The sequence below is a fragment of the Salvelinus sp. IW2-2015 genome, linkage group LG4q.1:29 (genome assembly GCF_002910315.2).
Source record: "Salvelinus sp. IW2-2015 linkage group LG4q.1:29, ASM291031v2, whole genome shotgun sequence".
Lineage (NCBI taxonomy): Eukaryota > Metazoa > Chordata > Actinopteri > Salmoniformes > Salmonidae > Salvelinus > Salvelinus sp. IW2-2015.
In genome coordinates this window covers 11,678,797-11,698,935 of record NC_036842.1, presented here as the reverse complement: position 1 = coordinate 11,698,935, position 20,139 = coordinate 11,678,797, and the positions used below count along the sequence as shown (strand labels likewise).

Sequence of the window (20,139 nt, the reverse complement as noted above, 5' to 3'; positions counted from 1 at the left end):
ACTGTAGAGTGTCGCTCTGTCTCTCTACATTCCTGTGGATCCAATGCTCCATTGGGGCTGTAGCTGGCAGCAGGGTTCTGGGTAGCGAAGCTCTGCTGAAGGTGACCCAGCTAATGCAGTGTGTCCAAAACCAATTCTCTCACATCCCTACATCACCACACACACACGCACACTAGTCTCTTCCTTCTCCTTACTCTCTTCTGCTCTCTGTCTCTTTGCACAGCACCCACCCATATACTCACTCACTCACTCACACACACACACACACCACACACTAGTCTCTCTCTCTCCCTACTCTCTTCTGCTCTCTGTCTCTTGCACAGCCACCCACTATATCCTCACTCATTCTCACTCACTCACTCACTCACAATCCACACACACCACACACACACACCACACACACACACACACACACACACCACACACACACACACCACACACACACACACACACAACACAACACACACACCACAACTAGTCTCTCTCTTTCTCCCTCACTCTCTTCTGCTCTCTGTCTCTTGCACAGCACCCACCCATATACTCACTCACTCACTCACACACACACACACACACACACACACACACACACACACACACACACACACACACACACACACACACCGGGAATTATCACGATCTTTGGTTAGCATAACGATATGCATTGCAATTTTCACGATTCTCTATAGTATTGCGATTCGATACTGTGATTTTCTGGCGATTCGATGTTCCAAACATACTGATCATCATGTCTGCTGCAGAGGGACAAGAGCGAGCCATGATCATTTTTGTATAATTTTTCCCCCCGTGTTTCAGTCCAATTTTGTGGTGTCCAGTTGGTAGTTACAGTTTTGTCTCATCGCTGCAACTCCCATACAGACTCGGGAGAGGCAAAGGTCGAGTGTCGTGCGTCCCCCGAAACACGACCCGCCATGCCGCACTGCTTCTTGACACACTGCTCGCTTAACCCGGAAGCCAGCCGCACAAATATGTCGGAGGAAACACCGTACACCTGTCGACCGTGTCAGCGTGCATGTGCCCGGCCCGCCACAGGAGTTGCTAGAGCGACTCAACAAATTAGTAGATGTCTCTGCTAATTTAGCAGCTAATTTAGCAGATGTCTCTGCTAATCTGTGTTTTGTCACCAAAGCCCCATATACTACCCACCACTGCGACCTGTACGCTCTCGTTGGCTGGCCCTCGCTTCATACTCGTCGCCAAACCCACTGGCTTCAGGTAATCTACAAGTCTCTGATGGGTAAGGCCCCGCCTTCTCAGCTCACTGGTCAACATAGCAGCACCCACCCGTAGCACGCGCTCCAGCAGGTATATCTCTCTAGTCACCCCCAAAGCCAATTCCTCCTTTGGCCGCCTTTCCTTCAAGTTCTCTGCTGCCAATGACTGGAATGAATTGCAGAAATCACTGAACCTCCCTCACTAGCTTTAAGCACCAGCTGTCAGAGCAGCTCACAGATCCCTGCACCTGTATATAGCCCATCTGTAAATAGCCCATCCAACTACCCCATCCCCATACTGTATTTAGTTATTTATCTTTCTCCTTTGCACCCCTGTATCTCTACTTGCACAATCATCTTCTGCACATCAATCACTCTAGTGTCTAATTGGTATATTGTAATTACTTCGCCACCATGGCCTATTTATTGCCTTACCTCCCTTTCTTACCTCATTTGCACACACTGTATATAGATTTTCTTCAACTGTATTATTGACTGTATGTTTTGTTTATCCCATGTGTAACTCTGTGTTGTTGTATGTGTCGAACTGCTTTGCTTTATTCTTGGCCAGGTCGCAGTTGTAAATGAGAACTTGTTCTCAACTTGCCTACCTGGTTAAATAAAGGTGAAATCAAAAAATTAATAAAAAGAGCGCGATGGGACAAGGACATCTCAGCCTGCCAARCCCTCCCCTAACCCGGACGACGCTGACCCAAATGTGCGTCGCCTCATGGGTCTCCCGGTCTCGGCCTGCTCCGACACAGCCCTGTATCGAACTCGGATCTGTAGTGACACCGCTAGCACTGCGATGCAGTGCCTTAGACCACTGCGCCACTCAAGAGGCCGCCATGAGAAAGCTTTGGTCAGTCATGGAAATAAAAGTGCTGAAATCTATTTAAAAAATGATTGGTGCAGGTACAGCCAACTAGCGCAAAAATAATATTGCAATGTTTTTATAATGATAAGATCGATATATCATMAAAAATGATATCCTGATATGTAACTGTATCCATCCCCCCATCACTAACACACGCACTAAAGGCTTTCCATGGTTTCCTAGTATCAGTGAGGCTGATTTTTCCACCCAGGTTTCTGTTTGTAATTAGGATTATTCTTTTTGATRTGGTGTTTACTGTCAAGTGTGTTTGTCAGTCTGGTTCTAATCAGGCATTGGCAGTTGGCTGTCCTCTCCTGTTCTTTTGGGGAGGAGGGGAATCAGAGGTGCATAGCAACGGTAGTTCCTCCAGTCCAATTAAAAGACTGTGAAAGACCGGAGCTGTTTGTTTTGATGCCTTTTGCCGGAACGTGGAAGTAATTCAGTCATTTACAAAACCATTTAAGCTCTAAACATACAACACCGTTTGTGGACTGTACCTAAGCATTACAAGTAGAGGTTGAAATACTTTTTTGTTCTCCATCCGTGAATATTCAAAGTAGTCCTTGTATTTTACAGTATGGGGAGATATAGCATTTAAATGCTATAAATGAGAGAGAATGACGGTTTGATAAGTTGTGGTAAAGGGGAACATAGTACAGTGGAAGCCGGGCCGTGTCCAGTCCCATGGTAAAAGGGCTAAGAGGATCTCACAGTGAGCAGGCAGGCCTCTCCACAATTCACACACTGATGTCATTTTGCTCAACTCCTGTCCTCTCTGTCAGGTTGAGATATGTCATGTCTGAACTCTCTCGGCTGCACGACGGAGAAATCCCCTGCCCTCTCGGTGCAAGAGGGCCTCTCTCTGGGCAGTCGCTCTTTGAAGATGTTATTTGTTATGGCTATTTCTGTGCGTGCTTTTTTTTACCAGAGGAGAGCCCTGCTGGAGGTCACAGTGCTATGAGCTCTCAGTTTTGAGGCAGAGGGAGCTCCACTGGGCCTGGCTGGCTCTGGTGTTTAGGGGTCARGGGGGGTTCTCCTTCCCTGTAGCTCCATCTCTTTTCTCTGGAGAAGGACCAAGGGCTAACTAGGAGCAGTGAGATCAGGCTGCTATGCACGACGTGCCACTCTCTGTAAAATAGATGTTTGGTCGTTACTTTTTTAAATCCAGATTACTCAGTGCTGATTGGGTAAAATTATAGCCATTTAACTACGTTTCTGTCTGTCTTTTTATTTCAGGGTCACACTGCCATGCTGAACAGCGGCTGTTGGCACCCCAAGATTAAGGACGAGTTTATGACCTGCTCCAACGACGGGTGAGTTGTATGTGCGTGTATGTGCGTGTGCGTTTCTCTGTGCCGGTGAATCTGAGATTCACAGGGACAGACAAACGCACTGTTACAAGCTGGCAGTGGTGGAAAAAGTACTCATTTGTCATACTTGAGTAAAAGTTAAGATACCTTAATAGAAAATGACTCAAGTAAAAGTCACCCAGTAAAATACTACTTGAGTAAAAGTTGGTTTTAAATATACTTAAGTATCAAAAGTGAATGGAATTGCTAAAATATACTTAASTATCAGAAGTATATATCATTTCAAATTCCTTAAGCAAACCAGACTGTCCCAATTCATTTATTTTTACATTTTTTATTGGTGGATAGCCAGGGACAAACTCCAATACTCAGACATCATTTACAAATGAAGGATTTGTGTTCAGTGAGTCCGCCAGATCAGAGGCTGTAGGAATGACCWSGGATGTTCTCTTGATAAGTGTGTRAATTKGACYATTTTCCTTTCAAAATGTAACGAGTACTTTTGKGTGTCAGGGAAAATGTATGGAGTAAAAAGTACATTATTTTCTTTAGGAATGTAGTGAAGTAAAAGTTGGCAAAAATATAAATAGTYAAGTACATATACCCCCCAAAACTACTTAAGTAGTACTTTAAAGTATTTTTACTGAAGTACTTCACACCACTGCAAACTGGCTACCACCCAGTACTCAACCTGCCCTATGTACATAGTCATTGAAAACTGGTCACTTTAATAATGTTTACATACTGTTTTACCCACTTCATATGTATATACTGTATTCTAGTCAAGGCTCATCATATATCTACTGCTGTACACACCTTTTCTATTCATATACTGTCCATAATGTCAACACACACCATCACACACCATCATATACATACAGTATATATTTATATTCCGGACTCTGACATCGCTCGTTCTATTTCAGTATTTCTTAATTCCTTTATTAAAATTTTTGGGGTTTGCATGTATTGTTTTGCGTTGTTAGTTATTACTGCACTGGTAATAAGAGTCTCGGGCCGACTTTCTTCTCTGTATACATCAATGATATCGCTCTTGCTGCTGGTGAGTCTCTGATCCACCTCTACGCAGACGACACCATTCTGTATACTTCTGGCCCTTCTTTGGACACTGTGTTAACTAACCTCCAGACGAGCGTCAATGCCATACAACTCTCCTTCCGTGGCCTCCAACTGCTCTTAAATGCAAGTAAAACTAAATGCATAGGTGTCAGGTTAGACTGTAAACTCTCCTTCCAGACTCACATTAAAAGCATCTCCAATCCAAAATTAAATCTAGAATCGCCTTCCTATTTCGCAACAAAGCATCCTTCACTCATGCTGCCAAACATACCCTCGTAAAACGGACTATCCTACCGATCCTTGACTTCGGCGATGTCATTTACAAAATRGCCTCCAACACTCTACTCAGCAAATTGGATGCAGTCTATCACAGTGCCATCCGTTTTGTCATCAAAGCCCCATATACTACCCACCACTGCGACCTGTATGCTCTCGTTGGCTGGCCCTCGCTTAATATTCGTCGCCAAACCCACTGGCTCCAGGTCATCTATCAGTCTTTGCTAGGTAAAGCCCYGCCTTATCTCAGYTCACTGATCACCATAGCAGCACCCACCCATGGCGCGCGCTCCAGCAGGTATATTTCTAGTCACCCCCAAAGCCAATTCCTCCTTTACTGACTGTATGTTTGTTTATTCCATGTGTAACACTGTGTTATTGTTTGTCTTATCTTGGCCAGGTCGCAGTTGTAAATGAGAACTTGTTCTCAACTAGCCTACCTGGTTAAATAAAGGTGAAATAATGTTTTTTTTTCAACTGCTGGARGTAGGAACTTAAGCATTTCGCTATCCCCTGCAAAATATGTGTACCTGACCATTACAATTGTATTTGATTTAAATGAACACAGCACTATGCTGTCTCCTACAGCTGGAGGGCTCTATCAGAGCTGGGATGAGTGGCTTAATTGGTTTGAGAAAGGCAGTAATGAGCTGAATAAGGGTGCACTGCCATGTCTCACTGGTTTCTCAGAATGGCACCATGCAACTCATGCCTACTTGGTCACTAATCTTCCGAACAACAGGATTATGTGGATCAGGACCCCCACCGGAGAAGAAGACACTAAACTATTCTTACAGGGAATAAACTAGTCGGATAATCTCACCAAAATGTAAGGACAGCAATGCCGGTGTATGATCACTAGAGTCTTTGTTTGAGCTGGGGTACAGTGGCTTATCAAGGATCAGCCGGAGGATTTCAAATTAACATATCCCTTTAAGACTCATTTTCATTGAGATCACCTGGGCATCAATATGGCCCTCTCTGAAGTCTATTTCCAATTCAACAGTTACTAGGCAGTATAAGTTTGAGCTTCCAAAAATGCTGGTTTATCATTGCTGACAATATAAACTCAGCAAAAAAGGAAACATCCTCACTGTGAACTGCGTTTATTTTCAGCAAACTTCACGTGTGTAAATATTTGTATGAACATAACAAGATTCAACAACTGAGACATAAAATGAGCAAGTTCCACAGACATGTGACTAACAGAAATTGAATAATGTGTCCCTGAACAAAGAGGGGGGTCAAAATCATAGGTAGCAGTCAGTATCTGGTGTGGCCACCAGCTGCATTAAGTACTGCAGTGCATCTCCTCCTCATGGACTGCACCAGATTTGCCCATTCTTGCTGTGAGATGTTACCCCACTCTTCCACCAAGGCACCTGCAAGTTCCCAGACATTTCTGGGGGGAAGGGCCCTAGCCCTCACCCTCCGATCCAACAGGTCCCAGACGTGCTCAATAGGATTGAGATCTGGGCTCTTCGCTGGCCATGGCAGAACACTGACATTCCTGTCTTGCAGGAAATCACRCACAGAACGAGCAGTATGGCTGGTGGCATTGTCATGCTGGTGGGTCATGTCAGGATGAGCCTGCAGGAAGGGTACCACATGAGGGAGGAGGATGTCTTCCCTGTAACGCACAGCGTTGAGATTGCCTGCAATGACAACAAGCTCAGTCCGATGATGCTGTGACACACCGCCCCAGACCATGACGGACCCTCCACCTCCAAATCGATCCTGCTCCAGAGTACAGGCCTCGGTGTAACGCTCATTCCTTCGACGATAAACGCGAATCCGACCATTACCCCTGGTGAGACAAAAGCGCGACTCATCAGAGAAGAGCACTTTTTGCCAGTCCTGTCTGGTCCAGCGACGGTGGGTTTGTGCCCATAGGCGACGTTGTTGCCGGTGATGTCTGGTGAGRACCTGCCTTACAACAGGCCTACAAGCTCTCAGTCCAGCCTCTCTCAGCCTATTGCGGACAGTCTGAGCACTGATGGAGGCATTGTGTGTTCCTGGTGTAACTCGGGCAGTTGTTGTTGTTGTCATCCTGTATCTGTCCCGCAGGTCTGATGTTCGGATGTACCAATCCTGTGCAGATGTTGTTACACGTGGTCTGCCACTGCGAGGACGATCAGCTGTCCGTCCTGTCTCCCTGTAGTGCTGTCTTATGCGTCTCACAGTATGCGTTGCACATTGCAATTTATTGCCCTGGCCACATCTGCAGTCCACATGCCTCATTGCAGCATACCTAAGGCACGTTCACGCAGATGAGCAGGGATCCTCGGCATCTTTCTTTTGGTGTTTTTCAGTCAGTAGAAAGGCCTCTTTAGTGTCCTAAGTTTTCATAACTGTGACCTTAATTGCCAACCGTCTGTAAGCTGTTAGTGTCTTAACGACCATTCCACTGGTGCATGTTCATTAATTGTTTATGGTTCATTGAACAAGCATGGGAAACAGTGTTTAAACTCTTTACAATTAAGTTATTTGGATTTTTACGAATTATCTTTGAAAAACAGGGTCCTGAAAAAGGGAYGTTTCTTTTTTGCTGAGTTTAGTTTCCCATCATCTCACTTGTCACCAGCAGGGAGTCCTCTAGGCTAAGCTACGTCTCTGGGACCCTTGGTCTGTCCTCACCTCTCTCACAGTGTGGAGTCACCTCCTGGAGCTTTCATTGGGGAAAATCTCTGTTTTCAGAATACAATGGTAATACAATACAGAATTATCCATGTAACCTACTACACTTTCACAAGCCCTCTGTTTGTTATGTTGTCCTCTAGCCAATTGGTTTCCCCATAGAGCTTATCTCAGGGGCTGTAGTGTTTCTATGTTTATGGGCGGGATCCCTGTGTGTGTGTGTGTGTGTCCTCACCTCTCTCACAGTGTGGAGTCACCTCCTGGAGCTTTCATTGGGGAAAATCTCTGTTTTCAGAATACAATGGTAATACAATACAGAATTATCCATGTAACCTACTACACTTTCACAAGCCCTCTGTTTGTTATGTTGTCCTCTAGCCAATTGGTTTCCCCATAGAGCTTATCTCAGGGGCTGTAGTGTTTCTATGTTTATGGGCGGGATCCCTGTGTGTGTGTGTGTGTGTGTGTTTCTCTGAACATGTATATGTATGTGTGTGTATATGTGTGAGAGAGCGAAAGGGAGAGAACCCCAGTGATGAGTCTAAGTGAGTGTGACAGGCAGCGGCGCAGAAACCCAACACCATGATCAGGACTGAAAACAAGGCTGAGGAGGGTAGGGGCTGGGACCAGTGTTCACCTCTGACCGTCTCTTCTCGCTGCCAGCTCTCCCTCCCAGATGTGGCGCGGGGGCTAGCTGCTTTACTTAGCTTTACGTTGGGTTCTGGGAATCCTCACGTGGCACGTTTGCACTGGGGGTTGCCAGCCCAGTTCTGGGAGTAGAGCAGTGGACAGAGAGCCGTTTGCAGCCGCGACCAGCTGTAGATGTGAAGGGTCCCCAGCGGGAGGGTCCGGAGCGGGTCACTACAGCTCCCTGGGCCACAGGGATCAGGACAGGAAGGGAATGTCCARTGGCCTGCTTTCAGGAGGTCCCTCTTCTTTCAAAGTCTCTCTCCCTCTCCTGCCCTCCATCCCTCCCCTCTGTCTCCCTCAATCACACGTCTCACTCTAAGAGGCCTCGGGGAACCGAYGATTGTCGGGCGGATGTTGTGAAAGGGGATGTTTGGGACTTTCTATGACTGCCTCTTGTGAGCTAGGTGAGGTACACTGTTCACTATGAGTAACTGAGGTCAGAACTGGAAGGGACTGAATGAGGCGTACCGTGAAGTGTTAGTTTCAATGAATTGCCACTGACAGTTCATGCGTCCTCATTGGGTAATGATGATCAGCGTGGGAGGTACACCTAGTAGACCTCACAGCACAGGGAGCTGGGCTGTAGCCTGGGTTTTCACCTCAGGCAGTTATCTAAAGGCCCAGTGATTCTGACGCGGTTGTATGAAAATGTATGCTCTCACTACTGTAAGTCGCCCTGGATATGAGCGCCTGCTAAATKAATRAAATGGAAATGTTGTCTCTCTTTCACTCCTCCCCACTCCTCCASTCCCATTCAGTGGTCCCAGTGGGGAGCCTGGATGTCTTGGCTGCTGTGTGTGTGACTCTGTCTGACAATGGGCCAGATAAACCAGGACCCAGGGCTTCTATTTCTGAAGTCCAGAGGAGGGCCAGCCGTACCGCCTGGTGCTGTTCGTCTGTCTTCCTGACAACAGACCAGTGTTACCACCCAGATTTAATAGGTTCTCTCTCCCTCTATTGTTCTGAAGCCGCTTTTGATGTGCTGCTTTCGATGCTTTAATGTACTAGCTYTTTCAGGGCTCTACGCTGACCTTTTTTTACCAGGAGGACATGTGCCCCTAAGTTGAAATATTTAGAAGCACAATGACAAATATTTAAGATTAAATGCCGTTTTCTTTAGCAATGGTGCAAGCATGACGGTCATGTATCTGCACTCAGTGTATTCTGCATGGCACTCGGGCTGCGGTACAGTGAAGTAATCATTGCAACAATTATCATCTAGGGGATTTTTTTGTAGTCGCACTGGTGCACCTAAATTAAAACTCCAGGTCGCACAGCAAAATATTTAGGCGCATATGGCGAGTGAAATGGTCACACCATAGAGCCCTGTCTTTACCCACACGAAAAAATACAACAAATGACTACAGAATTCTTTAGTAAACTGTAGTATACTGTAGAGTACYAYACTACGCACTGTAGTGTYTCTCAATCATGTGTAGTACTTGTTGTAGAATACTATGCTAAATACTACAGTATTTTCCGCAAAACAAACACTGTAGTAAATACTACAGTAATGTCCGCAAAAACACCACAGTATTTATTAATTAACATATACCCTGCCCATTCTCCTCCCCCWTATCCCAATTTGTGCCACTCATTAGTGGAAAACCTACATGCCAAGTACACAGTCCATTCGGAAAGTATTCAGATACCTTGACTTTTTCCACATTTTGTTACGTTACAGCCTTATTCTAAAATGGATAAAATAGAAAATGTTCCTCATCAATCTACACACGAATCCCCGAGCTGACAAGGTAAAAATCTGTTGTTCTGGCCCTGAACAAGGCAGTTAACCCACTGTTCCTAGGCCGTCATTGAAAATAAAAATKTGTTCTTAACTGACTTGCCTAGATAAATAGAATAAATAAATAATAAAAGGTGCAAGGGTACCAAAAATGTTGTGCAACATTGAAGGTCCCCAAGAACTCAGTGGCCATTATTCTTAAATGGAAGAAGTTTGGAACCACCAAGACTCTTCCTAGAGCTGGCCTCACGGCCAAAMTGAGCAATCAGGGAAGAAGGTCCTTGGTCAGGGAGGTGACCAAGAACCCGATTTGTCACTCTGATTGAGCTCCAGAGTTCCTCTGTGTTGATGGGAGAACCTTCCAGAAGGACATCCATCTCTGAAGCACTCTACCAATCGGGCCTTTATGGTAGAGTGGCCAGACAGACTACTCCTCAGTAAAAGGCACATGACAGCCCACTCAGAGTTTGCAAAAAGGCACCTAAGGACTCTGACCATGAGAAAAAGATTCTCTGGTTGGATGAAACCAAGATTGAACTCTTTGGCCTGAATGCCAAGCATCACGTCTGGAAAGAAACCTGGCACCATCCCTACTGTGAAGCATGGTGGTGGCAGCATCATGCTGTGGGGATGTTTTTGCAGTGGTAGGGACTGGGAGACTAGTCAAGATCGAGGGAAAGATGAACAGAGCAAAGTACAGAGAGATCCTTTATAAAAATCTGCTCCAGTGCGCTCATGACCTCAGACGAGGGTGAAGGTTCACCTTCCAACAGGACAATGATCCTAAGCACACAACCAAGACAATGCAGGAGTGGCTTAGGGATAGGTCTCTGAATGTCCTTGAGTGGCCCAGTCAGAGCCTGGACTTGAACCCGATCAAACATCTCTGKAGAGACCTGAAAATAGCTGTGCAGCGACACTCCCAATCCAACCTGACAGAGCTTGAGAGGATCTGCAGAGAAGAATGAAAGAAGCTCCCCAAATACAGGTGTGCCAAGCTTGTAGCATCATACCCAAGAAGACTCAAGGCTGTAATCGCTGCCAAAGGTGCTTCAACTAAGTACTGAGTAAAGGGTCTGAATACTTATGTGAACGTGATATTTCAGTTTTTAATACATTTGCAAAAATGTCTAAAAACCAGTTTTTGCTTTGTCATTATGGGTGTATTGTGTGTGGATTGATGAGGGMTAAAAACGATTTAATCCATTTTAGAATAAGGCTGTAACGTAACAAAATGTGGAAAAAGTCAAGGGGTCTGAACACTTTCCAAAGGCACCGTAGACCATATGTAGACCATAGACCATGTTCCTTACAGCAGGGGTTCTCAAAGTGGGTTCCAGAGCCAGCTGTCTAAATAAATTAATATTACTAACAACACAAACAACTTTTGACCAAGGGATTGGTTCTTAATTAACCCTGGGCAACATGGGCCTGGGAGGCTCACATGGATTTTGGTACAGAATGTTATCTTCGATGCTAAGAAATGGACCAAAATATAGAAATTTGCCACATACAGAAATCTGGCSTGTATGATGCATTTTGCATCATATGAGCCAGATTTCTGTATTTTGAAAGTTACATATCTTGAAAGCTTGATTGCTAACATGCAAAACGTTTTGCTACTATATCAACAATGGACTTATGAAACAAATACCAAAAGATAGTATTTGGGTGGAGTTTTCCGTTAAGGCAGCCCCCCCCCCCCCACACCTTTCTGATTGAGGGGTTTGGCTAAATGCGGAAAACACATTTCGGTTGACTGCATTCAGTTACTGACTAGGTATCCCCTTTCCCTTAACCCTACAGTATATACTAGAGTTTTATTTTACTGTAAACTAGTATTTATTAACTGTAAATACTACAGTAAATATTACAGTATTCACTGTCGTGTTTTCATAGACTTTCTACAGTGAATACTACAGAACAGTCTGCAAAAACACCACAGTGAATACTAAGTATTTMTACCATAGTATACTATAGTACTTTTTTATGTGGGTTATTAGGCCTAAGATCTACAACATATTCTATGGTTGTCACATTCTGTGGATTCCTCTTCCCATGGCTGTAGCTGTCCTCTTTAAGTGTGACTTAACTATCCCGACATATTTCTATCAGAGGAATGTGACGAGAGACGTCGTTTCCCGATAAAGTAGCCCCGTGGAGCAGCAGTTGGAGTTAGACTGTATTGAASCCCCTTTCAACATTCTCACTCTTGTTTCAGATTAAATTGGCATACATGCTAAATAGCACGCTACCTAAACGCAAAGTAAGTGATTACTCATATTTGAAGCATAGGGCCCAAATACCTGCTAAGTGCCGTGTTACTTAAACAAATTCTCTGCTGAAAGAACACCTGTTTGAAAGCCTCAAGGAGAATAATATGTTTCAGGCCAAATAGTTTGCCCCTGGAAAGTGTAAAGACTTTGTTCCTCAGTGGGAGTTTGTTCCTCTGTGAGAGTATTTCTAGCCAAGATTGAGTTATGGGTTTTACTAAGTAAGACATGTTTTGACACAGATTAATAGGGATGTAGGCACACACACACACACACAAACAAACAAATAATAACCCTTAAATAAAATGACTTAAATGTAATGTAAATGTAACCCTAATAACTGAGGAATGTTTTTCTGGATGTCAGGGAACCTACATGCTGGGCTGCAGGACAGGACTGGGATTGGCCCCAGAGGAGAGGAGAGCATGTCTCTGTCAGCCCCTGTCCTGGAGGTTCACCTGTCTGCTGTCTTTATCATACAGTACACCCCACCATTCCATGCACCACCCAAACATACAGTATATGATCTACACTGAGGGAGGGGGGTGCCTTCAACTCAATATTACAAAGGGTTTCTTAATGTTTTGTACACTCAGTGTATATGGCACATTAAGGAATCACCATTGTACATGATCTTTCTAGAAATGGACACCATTATGAATCTGCTTCATGCTCTCGGGTCACACCAGTATAATAACCATGATAAAGGATGTGTGAATTGAGCGAACCCCGTAAATCTTTGCTATGGGGTTTCTCCCACTGTAACAGCCTCTGAGTTAAGCTCTCTCACAAGTGTTTTATGTCCCGTCTCGATGTAAACTGACACTCCTCCTTGCTCTTGAGATCATCCCACTATCTCTTAATTGTTCATTTCTGGCATACTGTGCTTGTCAACTGAGTATTTTTCCCATTTTTCTATATGTAACCCTACGCTCTCAGCCCAAAGTATGGAGCTTGGAGATACCCTAATTTGGGCTTTTTGGAGGACTTGTGCAGGATCACAGGGCTATTAATTGTGATCTCCATGGCAATACAGAGATGTGGAGTGAGAACAGACCGATGTCCCAGGGGTCTGAGAGAACATCTCATCCTCTCTGGGCATTGAGACACTCAGACACACCAGGTTCATCCACAGTCCAGCGCGTCTCTCACACCACGTCTCCCAGCGCCCGGCACCCCGCCTGCCTTATGGAGCTAGTGTTCCATATCCTGCTGCCCTGGAATGTAATTCAATGAAGAAAAATATGTACGCAAGATGCAACAATTTCGAGTTACAGTTCAATAAAGGAAACCAGTCAATTGAAACATACAGTTGAAGTCGGAAGTTTACATACACTTAGTCATTAGAACTTGTTTTTCAACCACTGCACAAATTTCTTGTTAACAAACTATAGTTTTGGTAAGTCGGTTAGGACATCTACTTTGTGCATGACACAAGGCACAGTTGTTTACAAAMGGATTATTTCACTTATAATCACAATTCCAGTGGGTYAGAAGTTTACATACACTAGTTGACTGTGCCTTTAAGCAGCTTGGAAAATTCCAGAAACCGTGAAGCACGGGGAAATGATTTTCTGTAGAAAATKTTCTGTTTATTTTGTGAACTGCACCAGTCCCTCCTGCAGCAAAGCACCCCCACAACATGATGCTGACACCCCCGTGAAGAACGGGGGTGTCAGCATCATGTTGTGGGGGTGCTTTGCTGCAGGAGGGACTGGTGCACTTCACAAAATAGATGGCATCATGAGGAAAGAAAATTAGGTGGGTATATTGATGCAACATCTCAAGACATCAGTCAGGAAGTTAAAGCTTGGTCGCAAATGAGTCTTCCAAATGGACAATGACCCCAAGCATAATTCTAAAGTTGTGGCAAAACGGCTTAAGGACAACAAAGTCAAGGTATTGGAGTGGCCATCACAAAGCCCTGACCTCAATCCCATAGAAAATGTGTGGGCAGGACTGAAAAAGCGTGTGCGAGCAAGGAGCCCTACAAACCTGACTCAGTTACACCAGCTCTGTCAGAAGGGATGGGCCAAAATTCACTCAACTTATTGTGAGAAGCTTGTGGAAGGCTACCCAAAACGTTTGTCCCAAGTTAAACAATTTAAAGGCAATGCTACCAAATACTAATTGAGTGTATGTAAACTTCTGACCCTCGGGGAATGTGATGAAATAAATAAAAGCTGAAATAAATCATTCTCTCTACTATTATTCTGAGATTTCACATTCTTAAAATACAGTGGTGATCCTAACTGACCTAAGACAGGGAATTGTTACTAGGATTAAATGTCAGGAATTGTGAAAAACTGAGTTTAAATGTATTTGGCTAAGGTGTATGTAAATTTCCGACTTCAACTGTACATTCATTAGGCCCTAATATATGGATTACACATGACTGGCTATAGGCCCACCCACTTGGGAGCCAGGCCCAGCCAATCAGAATGAGTTTTTCCCCTCAAAAGGGCTTTATTACAGACAGAAATACGCCTGTGTTTAATCAGCTGTCCAGATGACTGGTATCATGCGATCCTGCAGGTGAAGAAGCTGGACGTTGAGGTCCTGTGCTGGCGGGGTTACATGTGGTCTGCGTTTCTGAGGCAAGTTGGACGTACTGCCAAATTCTATAAAATAACATTGGAGGTGGCTTATGGTAGAGAAATGAACATACAATTCTCTGACAACAGCTCTTGTGGACATTCCTGCAGTCAGCATGCCAATTGCATGCGCCCTCAAAACATCTGTGGCATCGTGTTGTGTGACAAAACTGCACATTGTAGAGGCCTTGTTCCCAGCACAAGGTGCACCTGTGTAATGAATGCTGTTTATTCAGCTTCTTGAAATGCCACACCTGTCAGGTGGATGGATTATGTCGGCAAAGGAGAAATGCTCACTAACAGGGATATAAACACATTTGGCACAAAATCTGAGAAATAAGCTTTTTGTGCGTTTGGAAAATTTCTGGGATCTTTTATTTCAGCTCATGAAACATGGACCAACACTTTTTTGTTCACTGTACATACCACAACCAGATACGTTCAAGTACAGACTGTTGTCTCACAGCACAGAATGGATTGGATGTTGAACTCTGTAACCTCGACCTGCTGCTACGGTGAGGCTACTCCTGTTTATTGGAGTGAAAAGAGACTTTCATGGTAATTTCCTCCTGTGCTACTCCAATGGGATCTAGGCTAATGGCTTACTTAACTTTTCAACCAATCAACCTGGATGAGCTAGTCACTTTATCATTTGGTCTTTGGATGCAGATGCACTGCCCTACTTATTGAGCTTAATGAGGATCCATTAAACCAAGCTGACAATATTGATAAGCCTTTTTATCGCACTATTGAGGTGGATTCAAATCCAGTGTACACACAGGAATCATAGCCACGGGAAGTAGGGTGGCAGTGGGGGTACTGCGTTGTCTTTGGCCAAGCTGAAGACGTCTATRTCGGTCCATTAATGCAGGACTAGTAAAGGCCCAGTGCACTTCTTTTGTGGAAAATGTTTAAACCAAATGTATTTGAGAGTTTACCAGCATTTGTAACTTGAGTCTGATAATTATCTGTAGAAAACAGTTAATCTGATAATACTTGCGGAATATAAAAATACTTTTTCCAGTTTGTTGAAATACTATGCAAATGCATCTTATTTCTATGTGAAAACTGATTGTCTATTCATTCCTTTTCCATGTAAGTAGACGCTCTTATCCAGAGCAACTTATAGTAGTAGTGAGTGCATACAGTAAATTATTACTGTACAAAGTGTTTGTTTTCCATGTTATAAAAATATTTTATTCGATATGGATGTTTTGTCTTTGTCCGTAACTTTGTATCTTTTGATGTGAATGTTTGAGGACAGGTTTTTTTTGTTTCAATGAATGCCATTAGAATGACATGCGCAGAGAAAGGGACAGGGCAACAACTACAATTACAAATATTGAATCCTGCAAGATACTGTTCTTCATTATACAACTACCTTTTTTGCCGAAGTGGAGATGCTGAATTTTTTTTTTTTTGCCAGCGCTACAGACGTTTCTATTGGTCCGCCAATACTAGTAAAGGCCCAGTGCACTACTTTTTTGTTGTTGTAAAAAATAAAACATTCTGATTTTTCAGGGAGTGCTCCCCTACTTCCCGCTGCTATGACAGGAATATCAAACAATAGCAATGTGCTGTATATTTGATTCTGTATACTATGTTTGTGCACTAAGTAGGCTATAAGTCAACATCTTATCCGGCCTCACCTGGATGTCTGGTTGAACCTACGGTGTTCGTCTATGTCTCTTGACTGCTCCACTTCCTATTTGACAGCCAGCAGTTACTTTCCCCTTCTTATCTTGTACATCCTCTGAGATGGAGTAGCTTCCATTTTCCTCTCTAATCCCTATCAGTGATTATAACAGAGCCTCAGCGGGCCCCACAGCCGGGCCCCATCCCCGGGCCCCCAGCCATTCTAACACAGCCTGACACACAGAGGCCCCTGCGCTTTGATCAGCCTGTCCTTTATTCCTCTCCTCCTTATCCCTCCATCTGGGGAGCTTTCTCATAATCCCAGCCACCCGGCCCTGGCAGACCTAAAGACTGTCCCACAGATAGCATCTGAAGGCAGAGAGGAGGTGGGTGAGAGATGGGGGGGGGGGGGCCGGGAGGCCTAAACCCTGGGTTGATGTGTGAACGGCTGTGTTACCTAGTGAACCACACATGCATGACTGAGGCTGTATGGCTCTCGTCTTTTATCACAAACACCCCTCTGGGTCTTTAAGCGCTTACACAGGAAAAGGGGAGCGCTGATTGAGGCGAAAACAGGTTTGTTGAAGGGAAAGAAAGGGTGGCGTGATACTTTGTGTGCCCCTCCGTGTTTTGGTTTCTTTATTATTCTGTACGTGAATGTTTTGTCACTTCATTGAAAAGATATGAGTTGCGACTTGTGAGATGGTTGCTAAGTTGTTCGTTCATCACACAGGAACGTAGCACCCTTCTAAAGCGGGTGATGTTAGAGGGTCACCAAAATAATTTATTCAAAGAAACATGAGGTGCAGCTCCTAAATAACTTGAGTGCACCTGTAGTTTACAATCCACTAGGTTTTGCATTACTTTGCTGACATTCCTTGGATCCCTACAACTTCCCACCTAATTTGTGGTAGAGCACGCTCACCGTACACTGCTTCCTTCCCAGCCTCTGCTTGCCTAGCTGCTGAGATGTGTGAGAGGCCCAGGATCGGCCCAGCCGTGGTGGGGTGGCGGTGGCCTCTGCTCCTGCCCTGTCAGCCATCAGGGCCATGTTTTGGAAAGAGGCTGGCTGAGATGAATTAAATTCCTGGTGTTGTGTGCTGCTATGTGAAAAGTTCCGTTGTCTTTAGTGTCTGGACAGACGCCTAGGCTCCTATGTAAACAGAATAGAGACATCTGTGAGCGAGCAGGTGGAACGATCTGTCACCCTGCACACTCCTGTCACCTACGACACGTGTGCAATGCAAACACACACACACACACACACACACACACACACACACACACACACACACACACACACACACACACACACAAATGCAACATTCACATACAAATTCACATCACGCACTAAACATGGTCACTGTTTTGTTGCTAGTATGAGGATCAGCCTGAAAGCACTTTGTGCTAGCAACATTATTAAACGCTTGTAAATTTGTGAGGTTTATTAAACAACTGCCAATACTCCCTCAGATGATCTGTCTTTGGCTGGCATCTGTGTCACCTTGTCAAACTTATCTAAACACAGTTGAGTGTGTGTCTGACTGTTGTGGTGTGTAGCGAGCCGTGGAGGAATCCATGCCTGGCTGTTAGTAGCAGCTCTGCCACTCTGTGTGTTTATGCTCCTCTCCTGACCCTGTGACCCCCAAGGGTCAGGCCTGTTGAAACAGGCAGTGGGTCAGAGAGACATACATTGGCACGGCTGGTCTGCTAGGCTGACACACGGCACCAGGCGCCTCTAGTGTCTGCCCTCTGACTCATGTTTGTGCTAGTCGGCTTCCACTTCCCCATCCTCCTTTCCCCTCTTTACTGTCCCCTCTGTCTCTACTCCATCTCTATTTCTCGCTCTATTTTCTCTCATCCTGTACTCCCTTTTCCTCCCCCCTCCTCTTGTCTATCTCCTCAACCTCTTTAGAAGGATGAACTACTGAGCGTCTGTGTTAAGTGAGGTGAAGGTTATAATGTTGAGTGAGGTGGTAAGGAGGCGTGTGGAACTTAACTCCTTAAGGAATCCTTAGGATGGGAAACCAACCGTGTTGGTGAGGTTAAAGGTTACACTTCCTTTCCCCTCTGACCCTACAGGCCTTGGTGGTCCCAGTCACATGACTGTCCAGTGTCCACTTTGGTATGTTTTAAAAGCTGCAGAATGCCTGCTTTGAGCCTGTCTGACACGTATACATATTTCAGATCAAATTTATGGTTTGTTACCTGTAGAAAGAAATCTGGCTGTTTATATGACACCCTTTCAAACAGTCATTTTTTCCCACCACTTTACCAGCATACCTCTTTTATACATAGCGTTGTGCAGCCCGGCACCGGTGACGGGTGGGAATAGGGGTGTGCAGATGTGGGTGGCCGTATATTTTAATAAATCCATTGAATATACACCATCACAAAGAAATGCGTTATTAATTAGTTCAAGCAGGACCTGATCAGTCAACATACATATATTTTATAATAAGAATATAACAAAATATTAGTAATATTTTTCCCAAACTACGCAGGAACCCGTTATTCGTCAAAAAGTAATATTTTTTAACAGAGACCATGCCCTTGTTTTGTTTTTTTGAGTTTGTAGGTGCTTGTAAATGCTTTAGAAACCTTAGAATTTCTAACCTGGGTAAAATTGTGTGGGATGATTTTAATGTATTCTTTTTTTTAATCACCTCACACAGAGAATATATGCAACCTCCCTCAATATGCCTCCATGCACTTTTACCACCCTGTCCCTGTATCACTCCTCTCCTAGTAGCCAAGTCAATATTTGGTTCAACACTTAGAACTGAGTCGACCGTATACAACCAGCTCAGCTGTGTTTGTGTACATATCGGTGTTAGAAATATGTATGTTTGTTTTTTAATTCTTCCCATCCTGCGCCGTCTGTCTGCAGAACGGTTCAATAATGTGTTGAGCAGATGTAGGGAATAAAATCAGGATTTCATGGAGGCTTCAGACACGCCTGTCAGGCTGATCTAGTGTTCTGTCTCTCTGCCCCGTTCCATAACCTCTCATCCTTCAACACATATCTGGCTGATACTATATGGAGGGGTATGGGAAGAAGGCTCAGAGACTAGGGAACATCTATATGATGTGACTTACTGGCTGATAGGAATTGTGGAGTTGTAATAGGAGAGCTTTCAGAATACTTGGATGATAATGGAACGATGGTATGTGGTATGTTGTGATTGTTCATGGATTTGAGGAATTTCTAGTCGGGGATATTGTGCACAGAGGTTAGGGCTACTGCTGATACAGTGCATTCAGAAAGTATTCAGACCCCTTGACCTTTTCCACGTTTTGTTTTACGTTACAGCCTTATTCTAAGATGGATTACATTTATTATTTTCCCCTCATCAATCAACACACAACACCCCATAATGAGAAATTTTAGGAAACTGAAATACCACAAGTATTCAGACCCTTTACTCAGTACTTTGTTGAAGCACCTTTGGCAGTGATTACAGCCTTGAGTCTTGAGTATGACACCTCAAGCTTAGCACACCTGTATTTGGGGAGGTTCTCCCATTCTTCTCTGCAGATCCTCTCAAGCTCTGGAGCAGGTTTTCATCAAGGTTCTCTCTGTACTTTTCTCCGTTCCTCTTTCCCCTCGATCCTGACTATTCTCCCAGTCCCTGATGCTGAAAAACATTCCCACAGCATAATGCTGCCACCACCATGCTTCACTGTAAGGATGGTGCCAGGTTTCCTCCTGACGTGACTCTTACCATTCAGGCCAAAGAGTTCAATTGACCAAAGAATCTTGTTTCTCATGGTCTGAGTCCTTTAGGAGA

The 20,139-nt window shown here is 44.4% G+C and overlaps 1 protein-coding gene across 1 annotated transcript in view; it reads left to right on the top strand.

Annotated features, from left to right (window-relative positions):
- Nucleotides 1–20,139, top strand: part of LOC111961442 (WD repeat-containing protein 70-like) — an 88,022-nt gene that overhangs the window by 15,616 nt on the left and 52,267 nt on the right. Inside the window, 1 exon segment of the mRNA XM_023983710.2 lies at nt 3,346–3,422. Within this exon segment, the coding sequence (XP_023839478.1) occupies nt 3,346–3,422 (77 nt within the window).